Raw genomic sequence first — 27,275 nt, 5'->3', positions numbered from 1 at the left:
GATAAATGTAGAATCAGACATCCAGCACCTTTCCCCTCCCTCTTGATGTCTCTTACATTGTAGAAGGTAAATTGCAGACACATCATAGACACTAAGGCAGTCCTAGTAAAATGTAGGCTGTTTTGCCCCTCTTTCAAGTTCCTGTGATTGAACCTGGGAAAGACCTTTCTATGATCTTGTGATCAAATGCTGCCATTCAAACAAGAAAGACTGACAGAGATGGCCAAGAAATGGGGCTTTTACAGCTGCTAAGGACTGCTGACCAGCACAATGACATTGCTGTTGTGACCAAAAAAAAAAAAAAAAATCAAATAAAATGTTAGCCTCCTGCTTTCCCAGTGCTTTCAGGCTGAATTGCTTTTCTCTGTTGTGCAGTACCATTTGAGGAGGAGAAGGGGGAGAGAGAGAGACTTCAACTATGCAAGAGACTCACAGTATTCAAAATGTATGGAAACTGCTGTTGTGATACTGCTCATCTTATTTTGTCTGGATGAATCACAAAGGGAAAGATCTTCACACGCTACTTCAGACACTTCATGCCACTTCACGCTTTCAGCAGGAGCCCCACAGAAGAGCACTCAATGCTCCTCTGGTGGCAGGGAAAGGTTTACCTTTGGAGGAAGGGAAGGAAAGTGGCAGAAAGGCAAGACCAGGAAGGGTGGACAGGCCCCGTATACTCCTTTCTCGTTATATGTGCCTTTTCTCTCTCATTACACTCCCTTTCTTGCCACACAGTCCTTCCTAAAGGCAGCAGCACCAAATTTCTCCCAAAATGCTTAAGGACACACCCTGCAGGCTGACTTCTGTTCACAAAAGCACTCAGAAGTTCGGATACGTATCCCCTCTTTCAAGCCACCTAATTCTTCACAAGCTCTGACAGTAAAAACGCATTTGGAGAAAACCCTCCATACCAGCCCTGATGGAGCAAACCCACCCGAGAGCCTCCGTAAGGCTGTCTGCCACCCAAGCGTGCTCAAAGGCAGCAGCTGCCGTGTCCCCGTTGAGCCCTGCAGGCAGCACAGACCAGGCACGTGTCACCTGGATGCTTACTGATTTAGAGTGGCACTCCAAAACGTGTGAAAAATCAATGCTCCAATTTTATTGGGATATCTGAAAAGGCCAATCCCAGAGGCCTCCACTTCTGGCTGAAATATGGATGCCCAAAGGAGTGTGTCAGAAAATATCTATTTGTCCATTGTTAAGCTTCAATAAAACTTTTTTGTTCAGGTTAGCTGGAATTTACAGGGCAAAGGTTCAGACTGAAACTTCTGACTTAAACTTCTCTATACTTCGAATTTAAAAATGTTTAATGTGAAAGTAAGTGGAAAAGTGGGAGGAAGTGAGGAAGGAGGAGGAAGGGAAGAATTTTTCTGTGAAAGGACTGAGAGGGAAATAATGCTCCTCAGTTGGAAAAAAAAAAGATCATGTAAACCACTTGCTGGATATTATTGAGCATAACACACCATGAGCTCAAGTGGTTAGTCGGTGCTCAGCTAGATTGATATCCTTGCTCAAGTTAGCTTTTTAAATGAGTTTTAAACTAGCTGGCTCAGGTGTGACAACACTATACTGCAGCAGTAGGGCCTGCAAAGCAGATGTACTTCATCATTTAAAGTGTCCTGAAGGGACTAATAAATTAATGCAGGAAAGGAAGAAACAGGAGGAGTTGTGCCACTGCTGGCCACAGTTGATGCAAAAGCAGAATTCCTCCCTGAAATCTGAATCATGTACAAATGATTTTACATTGTTCCACATTGTTTCATGCTCTGATTTGCATGTTTTTATTTGTTTGTTTTGCTTTGTTTTAAATTCCCAGCCCTTTAGACCTAAACAATCTGAAATTCAAGCTGTGAATCTTTCTGGCTCATAAATTTTGCCTGCCCTAACACCTGTGCAACTTGTCTGTCTTGTCTTGGATTTTACAAGTGCATCCAAGGAACAGCACTGTCCCTGGACCAGAAACTTGTCGACACTTCTCTTGCCGATGTATGAGGCATGACAGAATTCAGTGCACACGCTTTCAGCTGTGCTGGTTATGCAATAGTAACATACAGAAGAGACTTTTTTGTTCATAAGCAAATATATCTGGCTTTGCATATAAAGGGAATGGATTTGTTGAATTACAAGATCTACATAGTCATTCTTCAAAGCAAAAATGCACTTTGAGTTAAAAGAAAAAATGTATATATTAAAATTAGTTTAGCTAAACTGTGACACAGTTCATTACCACTAGATATTACGAATGAGAAAGGAATGCAATTCTCCATTTATGCTGCAGACTTCTGGAAAACTTAGGAAAGATATGACAGGTGAGACCGTGACAGAAAGAAACAAGGAATGATCTTTTCTCATTTATATGCCATATTGTTCCTAACTTCAATCTTATAAACCAAGTGAAAGATCTTAATCCAAACTGCAGTAATGCTGTTTTATACATCATGACCTGAATTACTGCAATACCACAAACAAACTGTTATTATGCGTTTTTTATTACTTCTAGTTACAAAGTAATAAAAAAAAACTGTGAAAGAATTTCTCATTAATTATACAGCCAGATTACAGTCAGTGTTTCATAATACGGTTATTTAAAATACAAGGCACCAGTACAAGCTCAGCTAAAACATGACATAAATATGTAGCACATCAGATCTTTGAGACTGTCCCCATCATCAGCATCTTTATATATTGCTGGAAAAGCAGGCCTTAGACAATGTCAGCACTCCGTTTTCCCTCACACAAATTCCCTGACGAGCCAAAACTACATGATTTACCACTGATACACACCTCCTAATATCTGAAATACAAATTAGGTAAACTCATGTTCCTCCAAGAAATAAGTGCATACCAGCTATCGGGGTTTACTGGGTAAACTTCTCCTTCTGTATCCTGCTAGTTAAAGGGAGTGTCTGTCTGAGCTAAATGGAAATAAGATCAAATCTTGAGTAGACAGGGGAATATTTTTTTTCTAGAAAGTATCCCTTATCTTTAAAGAATATACAATCTTCCAATTCCAAGAAATCTAGGTAATTTGGAATGGATCTTTGCAGCAATACATGGAATGTGTGCTATAAAACCAGAAGCACCTACACAAATGTCAGGACAGCAAGAGCAACTGAAAGTTACATAAATGTAATTCTGGAGGAAAAAAAAAAGGAGTTAAAGATGGAGAAACCTGTCTTGTTCTGTGATCAAAAATGACACACTTCACATTTGAAATTCTCAAGAATGCTATGAAGCAACACAAATATTGTCTGACTTTCAAAGGCTGTCTTTGAAAGGAAGGAGACGGTCCAAGAAACACTTCCAGTTGAAGTCACAACCTATTGGAGATGTATGTGTGAGGAGTCGGTAGAGGCTGGATTAACTACAAGCGAGATTTGACCGAGTTAGCAGAGGGAGGGCAAGGCCAGGAGCCTCTGCTGGTGGTGTGTGACAGCCATGGCTCTCAACACAGAACAGAACATGCAGCACTGAGGAGGGTGGCCACACCACAGAAGCCTGCGTGAGCCACAAAACAAAGCCACAGAGACCTAACCAGGGAAGTGCTTTCTAAGCAAATGTTTTTGTATTTTGTACCAATTCAGAACCCATCCTGTAGTTTCTTGATTACAAAGTCCATCTTTACAGCCTTTTCCTGCAAAGTCTACGTGATCTCAACTGCTTTGTGGTGCCTGAATAATGAAACTCTAATTTCCCTAGGGACACTTTCTTCTGACAGCTGCCTACACCACCGAGGCACCTCTCAACATCCAACATGACGGAGGCAACAGGTCCACAGAGCCCATTGCACACCCAGCAGTTTGTCAGAGAGACCTGAGCTGGGGACTGCTGCCTGCACATTGCCGAGGATGGGGGAAGCACCTGGGGCCCAAAGCAGGAGGAGCTACAGTGACCTCACGGTCATCACCAGGACTCAGGCAGGACAATAACAGAAGGAATTAAAGATTTTAACTATCTGTCAAAGATGAAGACTGGGAACTGACAGAAGTGAAAAGGATGTTTAGAGGGTTCGAGATATAAAAGGAATTTCTGCTAACAATGAGCTTAGCACGTGCATTCGTGGAGCACAGAAAGCGAAAGATAAGCAATTCCATAAAAAATGACAGCCAGGAATTGGAAATAGGATAAAGAAATAGCAAATTTGTTAACCAGTTATTTTTTACAAAGGTCTTTACATGGATCATATTTTCTGATACAGTAGGGAAGGATTTATATACTGCAGTCAGCAGATAACAATGAAAATATTTACAAAACTGAATTCTTAGAAGACAGGCAATATAAAAGATTGAGATAACATTAACATCATATATGGTAAAAGAACTGAGAACACAAATGATAGAATTTGGGTTTTTTGAATGAAGATAATTTCTAAGGATAATAATATGTAAAAGATAAAACGCTTTTTAAACTAGCTCCACCGAGTATTACCAGTACCAAACCTAGCAGAATGCCCTTTATTCTGTTTAAGTTCTCTGTAGCACTCAAAAAATGTTTTAAGCTAACCACAAACCAATACCTAGTTTCTACCTTTGGCTGCTGTTTTGTCTTGTTTAAAATGTCAAATACATATACAAATACACAGAGAGCGAGATAGAAAGACATGGATATTTATAGTAATGTATTACTTACCTTGAAAATGTGAGGTAAACTCCCCAAGAATATAGTTTTAGAAGAGTTTGTCAGTGTTTTATGCATATAAAGGATGAGACAATTAAACAAAACGATAAAGCACCAAACTAAGAGAGAGGGGCTAAAAGTTATCAAACAAAACATTTTAAGTTCATTCATTCAGAAAAACAATTTACAGCATCACTAATGACAAACAAGTTATCACTTGTTCATCCACTAAGAGAAAAAGAAAAACAGTGTAAAACATTGCTACTATCCCATTGCACAGTTAACCCTCAATTGGAATACTGTTTTCTCATGACCATTTTAGCCACAATCTCCTACAAAAGATGTTTTTATGAAATATATTATTCCATGTTCTAAGTCTACTTCTCTGAAGCGAAGATTAAGCATTTGAATTTACTCTCCACAGTTGGAGCATCTAAGAAATGACATAAGAGAAATATTTAAACTAAGGAGAGAGGCAGAAAATACCCATTCATTCTGGTGAAATGAAGACACAGAAACGCAGTGCTTGGGCCCTATTCAAGAGAAGAATGCATGGCCAATAATGATAATTATTTAAAGCAAGATCTTGCTGCCTGAGGTATTTGTAAATACATCTGTATTGTTGCAGATAATTTCTTTCTATTTAGGAGTTTCTGTTCTAGTAAAAGTCAGTCCCAAAATGCCACAGTCACTTGTTACTTGTGGGGTTCTTAACCTACACAAAAATAGTACTTCCTTCTTTTTTATTTTTGTCAGATATTTGCAACCTGACATTAAAAATAGTCATAAAAGCCACACAGAGCTACTGCAAAAGAGGAAGATTCTTGTCCATGCATTGTAGTATTCATGTATCTCACTTTCTTGAAATTTTTCCTGAGGAATTGGCCCAATGTCCTCTGACAACCGAAAGTATTTACAAAGCAAACAAAATTTAGGAAGTACTATAATGACTAGAAAATGCTGTGAGGGAGCATAATGGACGTATCAGCAGAAGATAAGCACTGCAATTGAGGCATGTTCCTGTGAAATTCCAGAGAGAAAAGTAAGAACTTGCTAAGTCTTTGCATTTATTCAAAAAGAGAAAATTAAGTTTTTTAAAGACGTCCAAGGATACTGGGAGCTGAACAAAAACTCTATGCAAAGGCTGTACCCTAAGCTTGCCCATCCAAAGAAAAATCAATTTGTTACTGACAGAAAAGCTAGGAATTTTTACGTGCAATCAGTGATTGCAAAATGTGATAGATTAGCAGGATTTCATATGAAGTCCCCTATTCACCCATAAAAAGAGATACAGCACTGAAAGACTGAGGGCAAGCTACCTTCGTCGTTAATAGTGCCCTTCACATCTTGATGGAGATGTACAGGGCTGTAGTCTGATCCATTCATTTGCTGACTTCTCTTTCAGAGTGGCAATACGGGGCCTATACAATTAGTTTCATGTGGGGCTGCATTCTCTATAGGAAGAAAATATATCCAGTTGGCCCTGGTCTATTTATCTCAGAGAAGCAGTGCTGATAAAGGGAAAACAAAAACAAACACCAAAAAACCACTAAAAAAGTAATCACTCAAAGCTACTCAGAATATTTATGAAGTTCACATGGAATCTGCCAAGTGCTGAGAGTTTGCAGATTTCTGGAGACAAATGTACTTTCTCAGTCTGGAAGAAATGCAAAGATATTAACTAATTATTTATGGGACAACCAATTATCTTGCACTGTGTATCTAGACTGCACATCATGAAATGCTTATTAGTTGAGCAAGCAGGACAGCAGAGCAGTTCCCTTTGGAATGGAAGGAAGACAAGGAGTTGGACAGAGAAGCACACTTAGCAAGAATAATTCACTAACATAGGCACAATACTGCTCAATTTGCCTAGGCATTACACATCTGACCAGCAAAGTGTTTCATGTGCCAGAAAATAACCAGAAAATAACCTTTACATTGTCACTGGGTTAAAGCAGAGTGGTCTGGAGCTGCAACTGCTCAGCTCTACAATTTTAAGAGACAACAGACAGTAGTTGAAGTTAGAAAAGTCAAACAAGGAATGATATATTTTTGCCTTGGGAACACAGAGAATACAGAGCCTCCAGCATGCCCTGTGTGCCCTCCTTTCCTTGCAGACGGAACAGTGCTTTACCCTTTCCTGCCATATTGTTGGCCTGGTCCAGCTTAGATGTATGACTCCTGGCTGTGCTCAAATGCCCAGGTATACAACAGTTACTCTCCTCTAATGTCTATCTTATTTCCAACAAAAAGAAAAATACATCCAACTAAATTTACATCTCATTTGCCGAGGAAAAATTCGTTGGGAAAGAGCTCTGTCTTCAAAATGAATGTTTGAGATAACTCTTTGGGAGGATCTAAGCAAGTCATGGTCCATAGTTTATTAATTGTGAAAGCCAGAGCCATGGTGCCCAGTCTTTCTGATGGGTTGCTCAGCATCACGTGAAAAATACCTACTCCACTCTTTCTTCCATCATGACTTGGTAATCAGACACAATGGCCACACAACATGTGAACATTTTATCCTACAGACATGGTATTCCCACATACATACATCCCACTGTGTCGCCAGGATCACATCTCATGGAACACAACTGGGGAAGATGGCATGGATGGAAGGTTGCTGCCAAAATGGTTTGTCTGGTCCTTAATTCCACTGCCTCTGGAACCAGGGTAGTACAAAATGGCCTGCAGTCAGGCTGATTTCTTTCCCGATGGGCCTCATGCAACCTTTTATTAGCTGGCAAGCCTGAACCAGAACATGAGAGCTTGGGTGAGAGGAGATGTGGAAAAAATGTAAAACCTTCCCAGTACACTGCTATGCCTGAAATAAATCCAGCTACAAATCCCAAATCAATTTAATTTAACCCTAAAAGGACTGATTAATTTTCTCTCACAGTAAGATCATGTCTTTGAGCAGCAGAGGTTAATAACAGATAGCGTTGCACACTTCTGCTAACGTTCTCCAGTTCCTCATTTTTCAACTGAAATCCATAAAGAGGTCACAGCAATAACTAGAGATTATTTTCTTTCTATGCCAATTACTGAGATGCTGGGAAGATAATTTTCAGACTCTGATTGCAATTTTCCAAGTACACTAGGAGACTTGATTTTCCTTCCTTCTCCATGCAGGACGATAAGCAACTGCCAGGACGGGGATAAAGCAAGATGCTTCTATCTTTCCTGAGAGGCTTAAATACAAGTTCATAGCAGAGATGTATAAACTGACTAGAAGCTCTTACAGGAAACTATGTCAGGAAGAAGAAACTAGGACTGAGTGTTCTTTGCAGTGGATCAAAGGTAAATGAATATGAGTGGCCGGTATCACTTGAATCAACCCAACTGCTCAAGTGATCATGTTTGTTCTCTGGCTTTTTAAGACGAGCAATGAATACAAAAAATCTTTTCAATATGGATTTGAAGAGTGCCCTACTCTAATAATGAGGCACAAATAGTCTCTTTTATGTGGATCAAATATTCTACGATCATTTCTAATTTGTGTTTGGAGCTACAAAATCTGTCCTCCAAAAATGGAGGACAAAATGGGATCTTACAGATATCTGGTGCATAGTTGATTGAGTTCCGTTACTGGTTCCCTGGCTTTGTCCCAAGCTGCATTATGATTTACCTGCATCTGAACAGCACTCAGACAAATGAAAACTCTTAAAATAGTCTCTTCCCAGATCATCCTTGCAACTAAATGCCATCTGATCACAACAATCAAGAGAGAAACATATTAGACAACTTTACCACATGGATACCTTCTTCAGGAAGCTAAGAGCTGGTTCACATGCTTTAGTTGACAAAGCAGCAAAAGTTATAACCATTAAAATCCAATTTAAGTGTCTCCCTTGGAACAAAAGTAAGCAATCATGCTATCTTATCAAGACTCCTATTTTGATGTTCCACATTGTTCGTGTTGAATGCGCAGTGTATTCCTGACTAATTTAAAAATAAGTAAATACAAAAATAAACAAATAAAATAATTTACAACTTCTAGCTTTCATTCTTTACCACATAGCTCTCTTTGTCTCAAACAGGCACTGTAAGAATATTCTGCTTTATTTCTGGCTCAGATGATGTGTCCTCTATGAGACAACCGGGAATGCGACCATGGAGCACACAGGGTTACAGTGACGAAGCTGCACTTAACAATTCCTTGCTATTCACACTCTTTCCATTGGGTGTTGCTATGATATTAAACAGATTACTACTGTGACCCAATGTATGCATACAGAAAGGCATGCCAAAGGTTTAAGGTCTCTCCCTATGTTGCTTTGCCCATTGTTCTACGCAGCCTGAGTCTTTTGTACTTCAAAAAGTTGGTGTTGTACTTCATTAGTTGGTGTCAAGAAAAATGGTCAGTGACTACTTTTGAAAAAGAAATCCATAAAATGGAGTCTTCCAGCTTGTACTAAAAGTTTTATGCTCTTTCATGAAGGTGATCTGACTAAAATTTATATGTACATTGAAGCATTCAATTACTGTACAGAGTAGCTGTGCAGATGGCTCTCTTTTAATTAGAGTATTTAGTGCATCTTCTGCATTAAGAACCAGGCAATGAATAAGGAGGAATTTAATGAAAGTAACCAAAAAAGTAAATAGTTTAATCGAAGTTAAAAAGAAAGAGAAAAAAAAGATAGTAACTTAGGACACTGTTGTTGCAAGGATTTCCTGCTCTTTGAACATAGCTTTTTACGCAACCTGAGGGAGAAATCTTTGCAGATTTATGGCCTCAGGTAGGTCTTGTCAAACACTAAGAATCAGGCAACTGATCACTAAACTTTGCACAGCTGATGACCAACAACATAGATGACAGCTGAAGATTTCAAAAGCAAGATACTGTCTGGAACCGGGCGTTCGACGTGGCACAGACACAACACTGAATGTATTCTATGGGTATAGTCAGAAAATGGCAGGATTTCATCAGGTACAAATGGTATACAATCACTTCATATTTGAAATATCCTCAGTTAGTAACACTAACTAGTAACACTATCTACTAGCTGCAAAGAATACAAAGCTATTACAACCTGAAATCCTGGCTACTTTATAACCTATAATGCAGCTGCTGATCTAGTTATATTCCTAGGTTGTTAGAAAAGTACTGGCATTTATTTATGTGGCCTTTGCTCTAATTGGAAAAAAATCACGCACAATATAAGCATATAGAAGGAAAAAACACAGTAGAGACAACAAGATTTTTATACATACTTAAATTTGCTGCTGTCAGACATAAACGCTTGAATTACTAACTTGGGCAAGGAAGACGTTGCTATGTGTCATAAATGATAGGCTTCAATCAGGGCAGTTGTACGCCCTCTTAGCAGGTCCAGTAATATAAGCCACTCTGAATGTAAATTCCAGGATTTCTGTATTCTAAACTCTTCAGTGAATTATAAATATCATAATGATGGCTAGACTTACCTGGTAGACCGGGTGGGGTTTTCAGATATTTGCCATTAAAATGCTGAATTACTACTTCACATTTTTCTGTAGACTCCATTCTGGAAAAGAGAAGAGGGTGGGATGGGGGTAGAGGCAATACGTGTTACTAGACTGTTATGAAAGTGCTCAGTCAGCAAAAACAAAAAGCAAAAGGAGAAAAAAAGGACAAGCACAGATGCTGAGAGAAATCTTCAAAGCTGTTCTTGCTGATTTCTGCAGAAAAACTGGTTGAGCCCATTATAGTATGGTGTGGCGTGCAAGGAAGACCTGCCACCCTCAAAGCCTGCAGCTGCACACCCGGCTGTGTGTGAGCCGCAGCAGTGTCAATGAACGATCCCCTTTTGGCTCCGGCGGATCACCCTGAACAAGGACATTCTCTATACTCTCACATGCTGCCTGGGAAGGCAAAAGACATGTTTCTAGACTCTTTGAGCACCCAAAATAACTTCAAATGGCATGAACCTCCCCCCACCACAATTTGGAGAAGAACCCAGAGGATTAAGCAACAATTATTAAGGATTACAATGTTAAAAAAAAAAACAACCTTCAAAGACAGATTTTAGAGCAAAACCAAAGACAATGCATATATGCCTATTACAACATAAAGCCAAATTTTGGGTGAAGACAGTAATTTACACGTAATACTGGTAGGTGAAATGCCTTACTGTTCTCTCATATGACCTCAAGATAACTTTCAGCATTGAGACATTAAAGCATTAACAGTGAACTGGTACATATATTATTGAAGGAACTGTAAAAAATATAAAGCTACTAGTCAAATCCCAAGTCATCGTTATACCACATCTGGGAATTCACCATTCTTTCAGGTCTTGTAAATTGACTGCACACTAGTCCAGAGAACAGTTGACTTTGCTACAGAGTGGGTAGAGAAACTTTGAAGAGAGGAAAGAGAGAAATGGAAAGCTAATAAGCAAGCAAAAAGAAAAATCATACTGCTTTTGTTTTTCTTAGAAAAAATGTGTTTAAAAACCATGTTCAATGCTCCTTCAGTACAGCAGTGCTTACCTCCAGGTACCCTCCGCAAAGTAATTCCGTATTAACTGACATAAATATTGCTTACTCATCAGTCCAGATAATTTTAAAATTAATTTATCCACCACCCTTCATGTCACATGGTTTTGGGAAAGAGTGGCTCACATGGAGTTGAAAGCAGCAGTTTGGTGCCCAGGGTACAAGTTTGCCAGAGTTTGAAGGACCACCCCACCACATCAACAACAACAACAACAAAATCCTGATAGCATGATTAATTCTCCAAGCAAGCCAAAGTCTTTTGTCAGCTTGTTTCAGGTGGAATCATTAAAAATTGTCCCTTCCAGGTGGTATCACTGCATATCATGTGGGCTGGACCATTTCTACAAGCACAAAGACAGCAACTTAGATTGTTCACTTTGGTTTCATTCAGATTTAACTAAGCGAATGTCTGCACTGAGCCTTTGGAGACTCTTGTCTCCGAAAGAATAAATGCAATAAAAGTCTGTTTTCTGTAGCTGCAGGCGCTTAGTGTCAAACCATGTTATGTTGCACCACACAGCAGTGACAATTTCATTTTAATACATGGGGCACATTTTAACAAGCCAAAGCAATCCCTGCAAAGAATGCAATATATAAGCTGCCAAGTGAAAGAGACTCAGTGCACTTCATGCATTTATGTGGGAAGAGAATAAAAGTGAAACCCACAGTGTTCTGGGATAAAAAGGCCATCATTCGAATAGCACTCTGAAAAAGAATGTGCACATTTTCTTCTCAAGTTTCACAATTAACGGCTCTCAAATGCCATTGCTAGCGATCTGTAATCTGGCACACGCTTCGCTTGAAACCGACACTGGCATTATCAACTCAGTTTGAAAAGGCAGCACAATAGACAGAGCTGTCTATACACGTTCCCTTCAGATGTGTTGCTGAGTAACAACTGCATCCATCCCTCGTCTCCCCTACCTGAGTCCCCGCGTGCTTTCTGCACCGCGTGCCTGTGGGGTAGACCTTCCTCCTGGCCACGCCAAGGCCTGGCAGCGGCTAACTAATCAGGCCTGCATCTAGCCTAGGGCCACCGAGGTATGAACTGCAATTTTCGCTTGTCCACGATACCTGTTTTTTAAGAAAGAACCCTTTCAAATTGTGTTCTTCAGGCTGGTTAGCTCACTGACTGACTGAGAATTAGGGGTACAGAGCAACCAGATATATTACTAAAATTGTCTGACACTTGCCATCACAAGACCACGGTTTTAGTTTAGTTAAAACTCTGATCAACATCAACCACTTTGGTGGCAATTCCTATGGCGAGCGCCCACCCATAAGCTGAACCTATCTGCGCACATCAATTCAGACATTCCTCTTTCTCTTCTTACTTGTTCTAGCCATAAAGACTAACCATACCTGGGAAGAGGCCCAATAATAATATACTTTTCTTAGGTCCACACTAATAAATAAATAAATTCAACCTACTTTTTCTTCAAAAAGCTGTGGCACTTCTCTATTGTAGAATGTGTTTGGGAACTTGGGGGAGATGGACAAAATACACTTTTTGTCATGAATTTGTTCTTCTCGTCTGAGACAGAAATGTTTCAAAACGTTGGTTCAGACTGGTATTTAATAAAAATATCATTAACAGGAACGTTACATGTTTAAAGTTAGCCTCCAGGGGACAGGTTTTCTATAAAAGAATATCATCGGAGCACAGGTAAACCTGGGGGAAGAGCACTCTTAAATCCCTTTTTTTAGGTGTTTGTTTTTTTTTTTTATAATTGATAGAACAAAAATGTGGCAAATGATAATATCCTGGAGGAAAGATAAAGATCTTAGATTCTTCAAAACCTTATATTGAAAGATACAGATATAGCACGCTGCTGCTGGAACGGGGAGGACATCAGCTTCACATGGTAATACAAATCTGCTTCTGATCAGATCATTCACAAGGTATCATTTTCAAATTCCATTCATCAGTATGTTTTTGGTGCTGATCCTAAAAGGATCTTAGATAATAATTCATGTTTAAATGCAATTTGGAGATAACGATAACGCATCTGAGTATTATTTTGAATCGGGAAACCTACTGCAAAAAATTCTATCCAATTGGAAAGGAAGTGAATTTAAAAAAATGTGAAAGGGAAGACTGTTTTTATGATTTTTTTTTTCTCGCCATAGTTTGCAAATTTAAGATATGTCAATATGATTAGTAAAAGAACAAGAAAATTGAGGGTACTTAAGCATGTATCACAACCAAATAATTTGATGTTCATGTCTTGCTATTAAATATTTATTTTAGATTATTTAAAAATGCATATTACTCTATCTACAGACCATAGTGGCTCCAAAGTAGACATTATGTGTCGTTATAAGTAATAGGAAATGTTTACCATGGAAAAAAAAAAAAGGAAAAGGAATTTTTTTTAAAACTGCAGCTCCTACACATGCTTATTATAAAGACTGATGCAGTGTCAAGAAACAACTTAATAAAATTTATATACAAGGAATAACATGATGATTACATAATTATTACATGAGAAATATTCAGTACCATGTAATTACCAGTTAGTGGTAAAATGTGGGTTTGGTTTACATATACCCTATAGTCACTTTGCTTAATAATAATAATCTAAATGAGAATCAGGACTGTATTTTTTTATATCCAGAGTAAATATTTAAAGATTAAATTGTTAGTACCACATTTATAGTATGATCAGCATATGAATATTGTTGTTTTCTCATAAGAGCAGAAATAATAAATCTTGGGAGGCAATGTTTCTCTATTATTTAAGGCATTTTTTTCAAAGATGGAAGTAGGTAGGTAGTATACAGTGGAGGAATCAAAAAAACTGAGGCCATAGTTAGAATACACACTGGAGTTGTGACAAGAACCAGATAAATTTGAAAGAGAAATTAGGCAGAAAAATTTAACTGCAAGGAAGGTGATCCACTGGCACACATTAGATAGAAAAGAGGTGCCTTTTTTTCTGGGTGATGTCTTCAAATCACCTCTGAAAGTTTTATTTTAATAAAAGACGAGTATTATCTCACTATTAGGTAACTGGGAGTACTTCAACTGCCTGTGATATAAAAGAGGTCAGGGAAAATGATCTTCAGGTCTTAAATACTCTAAAGCTACAAGATAGGTTTGATTAGTATGAGGTTTCTTAGCACCTCCTTATGTTCTACTCTTCATCCTTCTATGGCAACATGTTCACTAATTTCTTTAATTTATTTTGCTAATTTAATTCCAGGCATTCTAAGACCCTGATATGGCTGCAACCTGTGATTTTCTTCTCTCCTGTAACTGACTTTGGTATCTTACGTCCCCAACTTTTCAGCTGGTAGAAGACTGTTTCAAGATGTTTGTGCTTTTTGGTTTGAATCCATTTTGTGCTGGAAAAACTGTTCCCTTTGTTATTTACAGCCTAGGAAGAGATACTAATTTTGACAAGTTCTCCTCATCACCCATAAATTGTATCTTTTCCCAACATGTCTTGCCTGTATATTCTTCATGTTCAGTCCTGTTTGTATGAACAACAGGAGGTTTTTTACCATATCAGATGAATATACAAGATCTGCAGAAACCACTCCAGTGAGGACAGGATAGGCTCCTCTTCTCTGGGTATATGGTCCATACTGTACCTCACAGCATGACCCATTATGCCAAGATGACTGTTTTGAGCTGCCTGAGTGAGTATCTCTGCACAGAGCTACAGTGCTCTCCATAGGGAAACCTCTTTGTTTCAAAAGAAATCCAATATAACTAAATGACACCTACGTTATCCCAAAAAACCCTGAAAGATGCACAGCTTCCTTTGAGGAAAAGAACATACAAATTAAAGGCTTGGCTCTCTCGTTTTGCTTCAGTGGAAACTGGAGCACATGCATGTCTACTGAAATCCATGCAAAACTTCTATAAATAGAATAACGATCCTGTGGGGGCTCAAAATCTTGTTTCCCATTTTCTGTTGCTCCCTTTCAGTTGCTGAGTCGAATACTGTTTCCAAAGACTAAATTTAAGACATGTAAAACACAGACAAGCAGGAGATAAGTTTAATAAAAAACATATGCAGGCAGAGAAAAGCATCCCATTGAAAGGTGTTCCAGGAAAGTAAGGTAGGTAGGGAAAAGACAAGGAGGAAGCCCGAACTCCCAACAACAAAATGGGTAAATGCCCCACTACAGACCCCCCCGCTCTGTCACAAAGGGGTGGAAGTATCTCCTCACTATATGCTTTTGCTCTGAGATGATAGAGACAACTAATTGAGAATCTCTTGACTTTGGTTGTTTGCTGGGAACAGCATCATAACATTCTTCTATGACAGTTTGTGTTGGACAAATTTTCTCATGTTACTGGAAAAGAATAGTATGAACACACAGTTGTTTCCACCTAGACCCAGGCTGATATATGCTACTGCCTTCACAGTCTCAGGTTAAGTATTATACTGGTGCCTGCCAGCAGTGCAATACTTGACTGTCTGACTGTCAGCATTTCCATCATAAATTTCTGGTTTCAGAGGCTTATGACTTCGTTGTAAAATGTCGCTCAGGGGGTGAATCTTGCAAGGTCGTTTTAAGTTACAAGACAACAAACAAAATAAAAAAGTTAGTGGTTTCTAACTCTTTCCTTGCACTTTATCATTCAAAAGGACCTATAAAACGCTTGCTCTGCTGTTCAGCTGAGTTTGGTACACGTATGTATGGTATTATTAATGTTACTATCTCTATGGGGAGGATACTTAAATAATACTTGAATGGTATTTTACTGTGGGGTTATAAAATGCAATTTTTATTTCACTGATTCAGTGGTATCAGTAAGTCCCTCCCTAAGGTATATCCCAATGCGTCCTTGCCCCCTTTTCCATGTCCCATGTCTTCAATTAAACTCACGGTACCTTGGGCTTGGATTACGGAAATTGCTCAGCTAAATTATCTGATGGCTCCAAACTTTCCTTGTTCCTCCCTCTGCACCTTTAAGGGCTTCATATCCATTTTCATGTCATGCAGTCCCACTGATATTTGTCCTGGATCCTGCCCCACCTGTCCCTCTCTGGACTTTGCTTCTTCCTGAAAAGTGCTGCTCCATGCCTGGCAATTTTCTTAGGGATGTACTGAGTCTACCAAAATTTGGTCCAGGTTGCAATGCCAGATGGAAATGTGAGGGTCTCGGAGATACATTCTTCACAGACCTCCCCATCACCCTGCAGTGATGCTGTGAGCCCCTTCCAGGGAGGCCTTTCAATGGGAATTTATCAGCACAGCATTGGAATATTTTACAGATATCACACAAAGTCTTTGGGGCATGTTTGGGATTTCCAGTTTCATCTCAGATACCCAATTATAAAGTGATTTCCTGTGTAAGATGTAGGATGTGACAGATCATTCTTCTGACTGAAAGTAGGAATGATTCTCTAATACCTAAGCCTGCACTACCATCCCAGATGATGGATTTGTTCAATCTAAATTTATAGCACCTTTTTAACTGCCTTCAATTAAACCCTTGAATAAGGAAGAACAAAGCATTTCCCCTCTTCAAAAATGCATACTTAAACTGCCTGGTGCTGCTGATACTTCTCTGCCTCCAAAGTAGCATCATTACTGGTCCTCAGAAATCTCCGTCTAAATATTCCCCCTTTCATTTAGCAAAACAGCACCACTGCTTTGGCTCCACTTTGATTGTGTTACTTCTTTATCTCCTCCCACAACATCTGGAACTCACCCTTCACAGGCCTGTGGAAAGTCAGGTCTTCCAGCATATACAGTTACCTCTTCATAAGTGACAACACATCTTCAGGATGAAGTTAAATATTTCTCTCCATGCTCTCAGTACCTTCTCCTATGCAGTAATTCTAGCCTCTCTCAAAGAGCTTCTCACTTACTACCTCCGATCTGCTTTTTACTCTCACCAACAACATTGGTAATGTCCTGTTTGCAAAACTCAAATCAGGAGAGATCAGCTTTAAAATTGTATCTCGAAAAAAGTCTTCAAATCTAGTTACTGGGGCTTTTTTTCCTTCGCTTCTTTTTTGAGGATGAAGGACTATGATTTTCTTCTAAGCTCCAAGGAATCCACTTACACTTTTTAAATGAAAGATCAGATGCTGAAGTCATTAGATGACTCCCAGCAACAGGGATTTAAGAGAAACACCTACAATTTTAAGTCTTGTGATGAAGTCCTGTGTGAGGGCAACACTGCGTCATTCCCTCTTTTGACATGCCATCTTATAACAGACTGGACTAAAGCTTCTCATCCGCACCGCCTCCTTTTTCCAATTCCCTACTTCTAGTAAGTATTTCTTCCCCCTCCTTCTCCTCCTAATTTCTCTCTCTGCTCTATGATATGCTGTGTTTAGTCCCAGCTTCTGCTTGCTGGTGTCAGCAGAAACTTATGCTGCCAAACGACAACAGCAACACAAGCCCCGCAGAATGCCAGCTCCCACGGAGCGCCTGGAGCCAGGTAGCACAGCTTTGAAGTACAAAGCACAGACAAGGAGTGAGACAGAGGCAGGTGTCCAGAGGTTATGGCAAGGTAATTCCCTTTCAACTGGATGGACTTCCATAGAGCCACAGTCAGAGTCTAAAGCTTCCCTTCTCTGGCCCCTTGCTCATAACTCTCCTCCCCAAAATCTCCCCTGAGGTGCACCTAGGCACAGCTGAGTTCAAGCCACAGTGAAATGCTCTGGAAAGTTTCGGGAAAATCTGTTCAGTTGCTTTTGAGGGACGCAAAAGAGAGGAAATACTTTCACAGCTTAAAAAAAGAGAGCTAGCTTTGTACGTGCATACTTTGAAAGAGGCTGAACTCTAATGTGGCCAGACATTACTCAGTTAATTTTCGTCCAAGAACATTTGAAGTTACCTGGGTTATAAATGATTAAGTAGCCACCTGCAGTACTGCAGTGAAACTGCTAATCATACCCATTTAGGAGAAAAATCTGACAATAGCTGTCTACTTAAGTCTTTACTTCCGATTTCGTTTTGAATATACTTATTTTGAGATTGACTATTCACATAATTGGGTAGAATCAAAAAGTGATTTTTAATCAACATAGTGCTTAATTAATAACTTTGAAACACCAAATTTCAAAATTGCTGGATGCTGCATCATTTTAGTGTATGCAAAGTTAATTTTTTCTCCTGTGCTTCTGTGGCTCAGTTAAGAGCTATGCTAAACAGCGTATGGCATTTCCACAAGCACGCAAGATATACTGTGATAGAAGGCCCCAGGACACAAGGTATAATAGCCAGGATCACCACACGGGCTGCTGATGTGAACTTCTGAAATCTTATCTGGACTGAAATACAGCTGCCATGCCCTAGCTGGACTGTATTTATACCCACTCAGCATGTGCTTACACTGTAGGTAACTAGAAAGAAAACCTTCATGACTACAAGTAAAGCTAAACAAATTCTATTTGGATTGACATGCAGGAAAAAGATATCAAATAGCGCTTTATTACAAAAAGAAGGTCAGGTGGTCATGTAATTAAAGCTTGTATTGATAATTCTGCAAAGACGAGAGTCAGCATTCAACTACGGTTCTAAATTTCTGGATTAACTCTGGCTTCATTCCAGTCAATGGGAGATCTGCTGTATACTTTGATGGAGTAAAGGTTTTACCCCTCTGTCTTTTGCATGGTGAATCACACAACCTTCAGGTTAGATCACTAAACGTTTTGTGAAATGTTACATAATTAAACACATTTCCACAAACAAAGTCAATTTTTTAAAATTCAAGTTTATCCATGAGTTACACTAATCTATATTTACTGAGCTAGAAAAATTCATGTTATTATCTGCAAGAATGCGTAAGGAACAGTGTGTCATCTTTCAGCACAGATGTTTTGCCTTTTTCCATTTGAATTCAGACAATATTATCTTAACATTCTATGTGCATGATGATCTTTCACATCAAGGACAAAGGTAACACTACAATGCCACTTATCTTGCAAGCTACCTTTTTATCATACAGTACCCCATTTCATTTAGTGGTGTTACGACACTAACAGAAGTGCCATGATACACCAAGATACAGTGTATTTCAAAGAAATTTGCAAGATGACTAAGTTATTTTGCCTCCTCTACAAAGCACAATGTTATGAATATTCTGTAGAAACAATGATTTGGGATTTTTTTTCCTTTTCTTTTGAAGCAGAAGACTGATTTACAGCACAATCGCAAATTTCTCTTATTTGTTTTTTCAATACCTTTCTATATATAGCTCTCTATTCATTGGCTTTTCAAAAGAAAGCTATTTGATTTAAGAATGTTTCAAGCTGAAGAGAATCTATGTAAATAATCCCTGAGAGTAAACACGGAAACTTGTGTATCTGTACAGACAATGAACTACATGGTAATAATATGTTGCCCATTCTATCTAAAATATCTGACTACTCCGACAGGGCTTGTTATATGCAAATATTTCTTCTTAGGCTCTTCTCACAGGCTTGAGTTCCCTGCAGCTTTCAAGGAAGCCACTTTTCTTCAGTTATAGTTCCTCCCCTTTGCTCTTCCAACTGCTAAATTTACTTTTTCCTGTTGCAAAATCTTTGCTAAACATTTAAATGGTTTCTTCACCAACTGCGTGCTTTTGGCTGTAAGACATTTATTATTATCCAAGCTTGATACGGCATTCATTGCTCACTGTTCCTAGCGATTTTTATTTACATAAACATACATACAATGAACTACTTTTTAGAGCAATGAAATGAACATCCTTCTGCATTAGTATTCTTCAGCTCGGTGGAAAGAACAGACACGCAATCTAATAAAGGTGCTGCTCGCCATCTTCCATAGCTATGAGGCTTCAGAGTTATGGAACAGACAGCATTTGCAAAGGACCAAAGCCAAAAATGTGTACGAATCAAAAAAGAGTAAAGGTTTCACCTGGCAAAGCCGACTCCTCTGCTGACTCCATTAGCATCTCTTAATATTCTGGTGGAAATGACATGTCCAAAGGGTTTCAGCATATTCTCCAGTTCCTGCTCATCCATGGAAACAGGTAAATTTGAGATGTATAGATTTGTGGGATCTTGCTCTTGTTGCTATGACAAAATAAGAGAAATATCCTCAGTTAGACTTAGTACAATAGAATAGCTTACGGCTCATACAACGAGGGCGACTCAAAATAGGACGAAGCCAAGAATTTATAGCTGCATTAGAAGCAAAGCTCGGCAATCTGTTCACAATGACAACATACTTGCCAAATCTCTGCAAACTCTCATGCATGTGCTTAATTCTGTGCGTGACTGCTCTTACTGAACTCAGTGACACTACTCATTTATAGAAAATTACTCTCATGCACAAGTGTTCTCGGGTTTGTGTCCTAATTTAGCAAACAGATTGTGAAGAAAACATGATTTCCACAAATGTGCTCACTGTTAACATAAAGAAAGAAAGAAAACTCAACACATGTTTTAAGCAGATGTGCTTTCCAGCCTGCAGACTTCCCATTCAACCTGTTCATCATAAGCAAGGTTGGTTGAAAACACAGAACACTTTCCATAGTATCTTTTCTTTATTTTCCCCATCAGAAATGTCTTGGTTGACAATGTGCAACAAGAGCTAACTGGGCGGGGGGAGTTCTGCAGTTCAATCTAAGGTCCTGGTGAGATAGGTCACATGTTTATTCTCAGACTGAATTAAAATATCTTGTAAAATAAAGCTTGCAGTACGAATAATTGAGAAAACAAATCTGAAGACAGCCTTCTCATTCTATTTTGGATTTTTAGGCTAAACTTTCCATTTTGGCAACCATTCCGATTTATATTGTTGCTTGTCGAACTACTGCAAAGAAACATGAAACAGGCATAGAAGTCGTATGTAAGTAAGTGTGTTAAAGCAGTAAAACCTTGTATACAGACAACCAGGTCTTGATTACATTGAATCAATTTAGTTAAGTCCTTGCAAATTTTCATGGCTCTGGTTCCATTTTCAGTGATATGAGCTTTACATAACATCTGATCACCTGTCAGTACAAGCCTGATTGGGATCAGGCATGACTACGTAATTTTAGCTAATGCTTAATAACCAAAAATATAAGATACAATCTTTATGCTGTGCAGTAAGCCAGACAATACCTTACCTGACAAAGTCTTCTGAGACAGATTTTTGGATTCTTTTTCATTACACACTTTAATGGGCAGAATTTATTTGTACTTGTTCAACACTGAGACTTATATGACAACAGTGTTACCTTCTTTTGCTATGAGGTGTCCTAAAAACAGCTTAATAATCTTGCAGCAGCACCACAACCTTACACTGAAGAAATTACACACAGTCCTGCAGCCATCTGCCCTGGTTTAACTAAACTAGTTTCAAATTACATTTCATTAAAATCAGTGCAGATGTGTCTTGTCAAACACAAAGAATCACACGTCTTATTTCTAGAAGATGTATGAGGACAGGACAGAACCAAGATGTCTGCTCCATTACTGCCTTGCACATTCAAGGCCTCAAAAATGGAAGCAGAAATAATTTCAAGCTGTGATTCACACACGCCGTCTTTACAGGGAATGACTAAACAAAGTCTAGCTCAGCTAAATACCAGAATCAGAAGCCAAAGAAAGTTTTCAGCTTCCTTTACCCCAGGCTCAAGGGTAATTTTAGCCCTTTTGGATGAGAAGCAAAGTTGCAAATGGATAACCCAAAGGGTCCAAAATCAGGAGGCGTGTAATACTGTTTTACTGCATAATTTGGATTCGGACCTAAGTAAGAGCTGTGAACACTCGCCTTTGGACATACTGCTTAATGCCCTTTGCATCCTAGCTTTGCATCTCCAGACCCATTACCCCACAGAACAACACATTACCATGCAGGTTGAATTCCCCATTATTTTACAAAACAGAAATAAAAAAACCAAAGTAGGCACATTTGCAAGCTGCTGTCCATAAATATATACCTAGTTATTACCACGCCGTATAGTAAGGGACAGAGGAGATGAAAACCACACACACATGAACAGTGAACTTACTGCAGACTGAACTGCAGTTACAAACCCCAAATCTAGAAAAACATTCTTTCCCTTTCCAGTCATCTTTCCCTGCAGTGATCTTCCTTTCTCTCACTTCAATTTACATTCACAGAGATCTGAAAGCTAGTTCCTCTCCAATAACGAAAAGATATTAGTGAGGGGTCAGAACTGTTATGATAAACAATACAAGGAAAATCATGCAAACAGTCCTGGCGGGAAGGCAGGCCGGAAAAGAGAGGAATATGAGCTTCAGATCACACTTTTAGCTTTGGGAAAAACAAACAACACCCCAAACAACTTTCTTTCTCCTCTATTTTTTTCCACATTTTTCCCCTTTTCTGTGGGCAAACTATTTAAGTTTTATTGCTTGTTACTTTATTCCCCCCACACAGGCCACAGGAAAAAAAAAAGAAAGATATAGGAGATTAGCAAGCACCTTCGTTGTTACTACGCACTTTGAAAATGTGAGCAATGGAGGCAGCTAAAGCAGAGGCATTATAGAAGCAAATCAAAGTAGAAAGGTTTGCAATTCCAATAGGCACAGTTTCTCAGAAATAATCACATCGTTATGCAAACCTCTACCCATTGATTGGTTAAGGACTTTGATTAATCAACCAATCAGTACTCAGGGACTGACAACCCTTGTCAATATTTAGGAAAAAACCTAACAGTCTTATGCAGCTGAGATCCCCATAGCCAAAGGACAGACTAATATGAAAAAAGCAGAGTTACGCCTCAGTAACTGCACAACAGCCTTTGCTTTCGATGAAGCAATTCAGTCCCGCATAATACTAAAATGAGAACTTTTCTTCTGACCACTCAGTTTTCAAGCTGGGGCAAACAAATAAAATAAGAACCATCGCTTCACTTCTGGAGTAGCAACACATAAGCCTTTTAACTGTGTTAGAGATTAAATGCCGTTGTTTTAAATATCCATGGGAAGTTCAGCTACACTCTGAGGATGAATGAAAGACTAGCAGGCCATAGTCACTCTCTCGCAAGGATTTACCAAGCCTATCTTTTATCAACACCATAAACAAGAACTGCAAGCAGAGAGAGACAGATGAGGCCGCTCATGCTACCTCCACAAAAATTCCATGTTATATTTCCTTGCTATACAAATATAACATTTAGAGAAATACCCTTTTCCTTTACAGAGAAATATCACCCCACAGAAGCCGTATCTCACACCACAAACTGAAACAAGATGAAATGCCTTCCCAGCGACGAAGCCTGGAGCCGAGCAGGCTTTACAGAAGCGGTGTGGAGCAGGGCTGCCCTGCCACCGCGCAGCCAGACCCCACGGCCACCTACCCTCACAAGCCCCAGTTTCTCCGGCTCAGCCCCTGCTCCCAGCCGCTGGCACCAGGGCTCCTCATGATCTTGTTCAGTTATGCAGAGATCCCCTCTGCAGCATGGAGGTGCTGACACATGCTCCTCGTTTTGCCTGAGCCTTTTCATCCCAGATTCCCCAAGCTCCCGTGTGACGTACTCGCTTCCCTAGCCCCAGTGTAAGTGCCGAGCTTTTCAGCTTGGAAGGCGGGCGTCCTGCTGTTCAAAATGTGCCTATTTGTTGACAAGATGAGCCTAACCAGAACCATAAGTCCAAGCACCCCACAAACTACTAGCCTTTCATAATCCCAACTAGTTGACAGTCAGGTTTCTGCTTTCAGTGAAGGATCACATCCCAAGGCTCCAGGAATGGTGGCGACTGTGGCGTCTGGATCCACACAGTGTGGCCCAGGCCCCCTCTGGTTAATTTAATTCTTTCCATGGCTTTTCACTAGGTGTTAAAAAATGCTGTTTACCGCCTTCAGATGCTAAAATCCCATTTATATTGTGTCTGGTCCCAAACTGACCAGTCATCAGTGAGAGAGCTGAAAGTCATTCGTGTGATACTCATGCTCACTTCAGAAACGCGTTTTCCTCTGATGCCCCCAGTATTTCGAACAGGACCAGAAGAGGCTGGGCAGCAGAAAGCCACACTCTCCCCACAAACACCCCCAACAGCACCGTGCCTCAGATGTCCCACAGCTGCCGACTTAGAGCCACCGCAGCGGGGCCACCAGCCAAGCAGAGCCCCCACTGCCACCTGGGCTTTGTGGTCCCTGCCCCACTTTCCCCCTCCAGACCACACCAGAGACACCAGGCTTGTCCCGCGCTGCAGGGGAATGACACGCCTGTTGACGCAGTCTTCCCAAAGCACAGCGGTCTCTCCCCTACATGGGAGAAGGGCCCCCCGGGGGACCAGGGCCGGCCGCTGCAGCCGGCTGCTGCCGCAGGGGCTCAGAGGAGGAGGGTGCTGCCGGGAGCAGTGGAGGGCTAGCTGCAGCGTGGCGGCACGGCTTCTCTGTCTTTCCCAGACCCTGTGTGCCAAACGTGGCTAATTAATGGGTACGAGACCAGGCCAAGTTGCTGCTTCTTCAAGGGGAGGCAGCTGTGGAGCCTGCTGTGTGTGCCAGCTGCAAAAGCATCATGCTCAAGGCATGCAAACTTGCAAGCACAGTCTCAAGGCACCGTCAAAAGCCTGGCCGTCCTCGCTGAAGTTCATTTTACCCAAAATCTCCCATTTGACAGCCCAAGGAGGGTCACATTTTCCAAGTACAGCTTGCACTTGCACCGCAGCCCCAGAGAAACAGGGGTGAACTCATCCAGTCAGCCCCAACCCTCTGAAATCCTGACACAGCCTCACACCCTAGACTGAGCTCATTCTGGGGTCCTGGTGTGTGCCAGTCTGTGAGGGTACACCGAGTGCCACAGAATGGGCACACAACAAAAAAAAGAAATGAAGGCAATTGAAGCTCCTCTCCAGACAAGTGCAGGGCTTTTTGCAGTTCCCTTTGCTCCCATCCCAGCCTGTTTCACCACCGTTGTAGCCCACATACATCAGCTGCTCTGGCCTGCGGGCTCCGGGGTATTAGCTGCACGCATATGTTGTAGTTAGGCCATTCCAGCTGGGGGGCATACACGATAGACACTCCCAAACTGGCCAAAAGCACAGCTAGGAAGGTTTAAAATTGTGCACACTGCAATCTAACAGTAGGTCAAAACCAAGTTTTTTATTAGCTCAGAGCATTTCCAGCATTCAGCAGCAGGCGTCCTGCTGCAAGGCTCTGGAGTTCAGCCGTCAGAAGCAGTTGTACTGGGGAAACAGCCAGAAATTGTGTCACTGCCTTTTAGCATGAACTGGGCCAGTCACTCAGCTCCCAAGGCCTGTGCCAAGGAGGCAGAAGAAGTTTGTAATGCAGAGGATCTGAAACGCACTACACCAACAGCATTTGAAACGCGTAAAACCCAGCGGAGGGCGTGCTGCAACTCAAAGTTTGCTGTTTGCTTTCCTGGACCAAAAGAAAGGACAACGCTCAGATGGGATTTTCCCTCCCATCTTGAGATAATCTTTGGAAGCAACTCATGAAAAGCTGAAAGAACAATTCCTGCTGGTGCGAGAAGAGGCTGAGCCTCTTTACATAGTACATTTGGTAATGCATTCCTTAAAAACATATGTGTAGGGAGGGGTGGGCAGTTTTTGGCTACGTTATTTTTTTCCCAAAAGGAACTCAAACCTCCTGTAATCTCAGTAGGGCTGGAAACTGAGTGTGTTTGATTTATTTGGGAATCCTATGTACCCATTCTTTTTATTCAACCTAAATTATTTCTCCTTAGAGCAGCTTGCTCAAGGAAACTAAGCGCTGATTATTAGTTCAAATGATTCCTTTTTCCACCTTCCAAACTTATCCTGGGAATATAACTTTATATGTGGACCAATATGAGATTCTGAACTCCTATTTTTAAAGATATAGTCAATATTTATATTAATGGATCATATACTTTTCTTGTGTTTAATAAATTGAAACTTCATATTAACATTGACACAGGTCAACATCCAGCTCACCGTTAGAAGCATGGTCAGGTATTTCTGAACATTTTAGACCCAGGTTCATATCACCGTTAATTAGTATTTTCCCAAAACTAGTTCATCTCTGCCTAGTGGCCACTGCCCAGATCTTCAGGCTTTTTTAAAGATCTGAGTTGAACTTCTATCTCCCCTTGACATAAAAATAGTTATGCTCTTTATGGAAAAAGCCATTTATGTGGAACCATTTATATGAAACCAGGTCATTTATATGGAAACATTTACATGCCATTTCATAATTTTTCCAGTGTTTGCCCAGTATTTTAAAAACTGTAGTTGTACGGTAGCATCAGTCTGAACTTCAGTTTATTAGATTATTTCTAAACTGGATTCTATACAAGCCACTGAGCTTAAATAAAATTTAGAGGAAGCATGTAATACCTTCCCTCAGTAGATTCACATTCAATATCTCTTCTTGTTGTTTTATTATTTAATATTTACTTTTTTAGTACTGCAGATCATGAGAACTTTCCAGGACATCTGAAACAGACATACATTTGAAAGCCAATTTGCTATGCATTTGATTGGATTCACACAGCAAAAATCTGAATTAAAGGATTTTTTTTCCACAGTTTTCTATTTTTCCCCATTTATTCCTGCTGCTTTTTCACATTACAGTTAATGTGGCATATTTTTGCACATATCTAAAGATGCCTGGTTTTCAAACAGAGTAAGCTACTGAATTTATAATTCAGGTGTTTAACTACTGATCTAATACCTAACATCTGTAAGTAACATTTGGAGAGGGTCTCTCTTCACTGACCTATCCAAACATGGCAGGATGCTCCTAACTTAGTTAGCACAATTAGATAGGATGAATATGGGCTGGTGGTGCAAAAGTGAAAGGAAAGTCACCCCAAACTCCACCACCTCCTGGTATCAGAGAAGCGATGGCAGGAAACCTGTTTCCTCCTTCTCAATGGAGGTGCGAGGGGGGTTTCTGTGCTGTGGTTGGGGACTGGGATCTTGCCCGCATATGTCTGCATTGGTGCCTGCAAATCAATGAAGATACACTGATTTGAATCAAGTGATAGTAGCCCTGTGTTCAAACATTTTTCACATTATGGTTTCTTTTATAAAAAGAAGGAACAAGCAAATTAACAAACCTGCATGAAACACTATAGCAATGGCCCTGACCATATAGCCGTTCAGAATTGCCAACAACATATTTTGAACCATCATTGCAGTAACACGAGGTGAACAGAATGAATCAAGTGCAGCTGCCAGGGTTCCCTTTGACTTTTTACTGGCTTATTTGCTTCTCTTTGTGCAGGCACATTTTTAACGGTGTAGACAGCTAAATCAATGGCCAGTTAACTACTGATCCCTGGCTGGTTT

At 40.1% G+C, this 27,275-nt stretch overlaps 1 protein-coding gene across 3 annotated transcripts in view; it reads right to left on the bottom strand.

Annotated features, from left to right (window-relative positions):
• Positions 1-27,275, bottom strand: part of RBMS3 (RNA binding motif single stranded interacting protein 3) — a 714,416-nt gene that overhangs the window by 127,782 nt on the left and 559,359 nt on the right. For all 3 annotated transcript variants that reach the window (XM_059818611.1, XM_059818612.1, XM_059818613.1), the window contains 2 exons: positions 19,939-20,096; positions 10,048-10,127 (listed from right to left, as the gene is read on the bottom strand). In XM_059818611.1, the coding sequence (XP_059674594.1) occupies positions 10,048-10,127; positions 19,939-20,096 (238 nt within the window). The remainder of the gene's footprint in view (positions 1-10,047; positions 10,128-19,938; positions 20,097-27,275) is intronic.

Source organism: Gavia stellata, chromosome 6 (assembly GCF_030936135.1).
Source record: "Gavia stellata isolate bGavSte3 chromosome 6, bGavSte3.hap2, whole genome shotgun sequence".
Lineage (NCBI taxonomy): Eukaryota > Metazoa > Chordata > Aves > Gaviiformes > Gaviidae > Gavia > Gavia stellata.
Note: the sequence above shows the minus strand (reverse complement) of the source record. Positions and strands in the feature narration are given on the sequence as shown.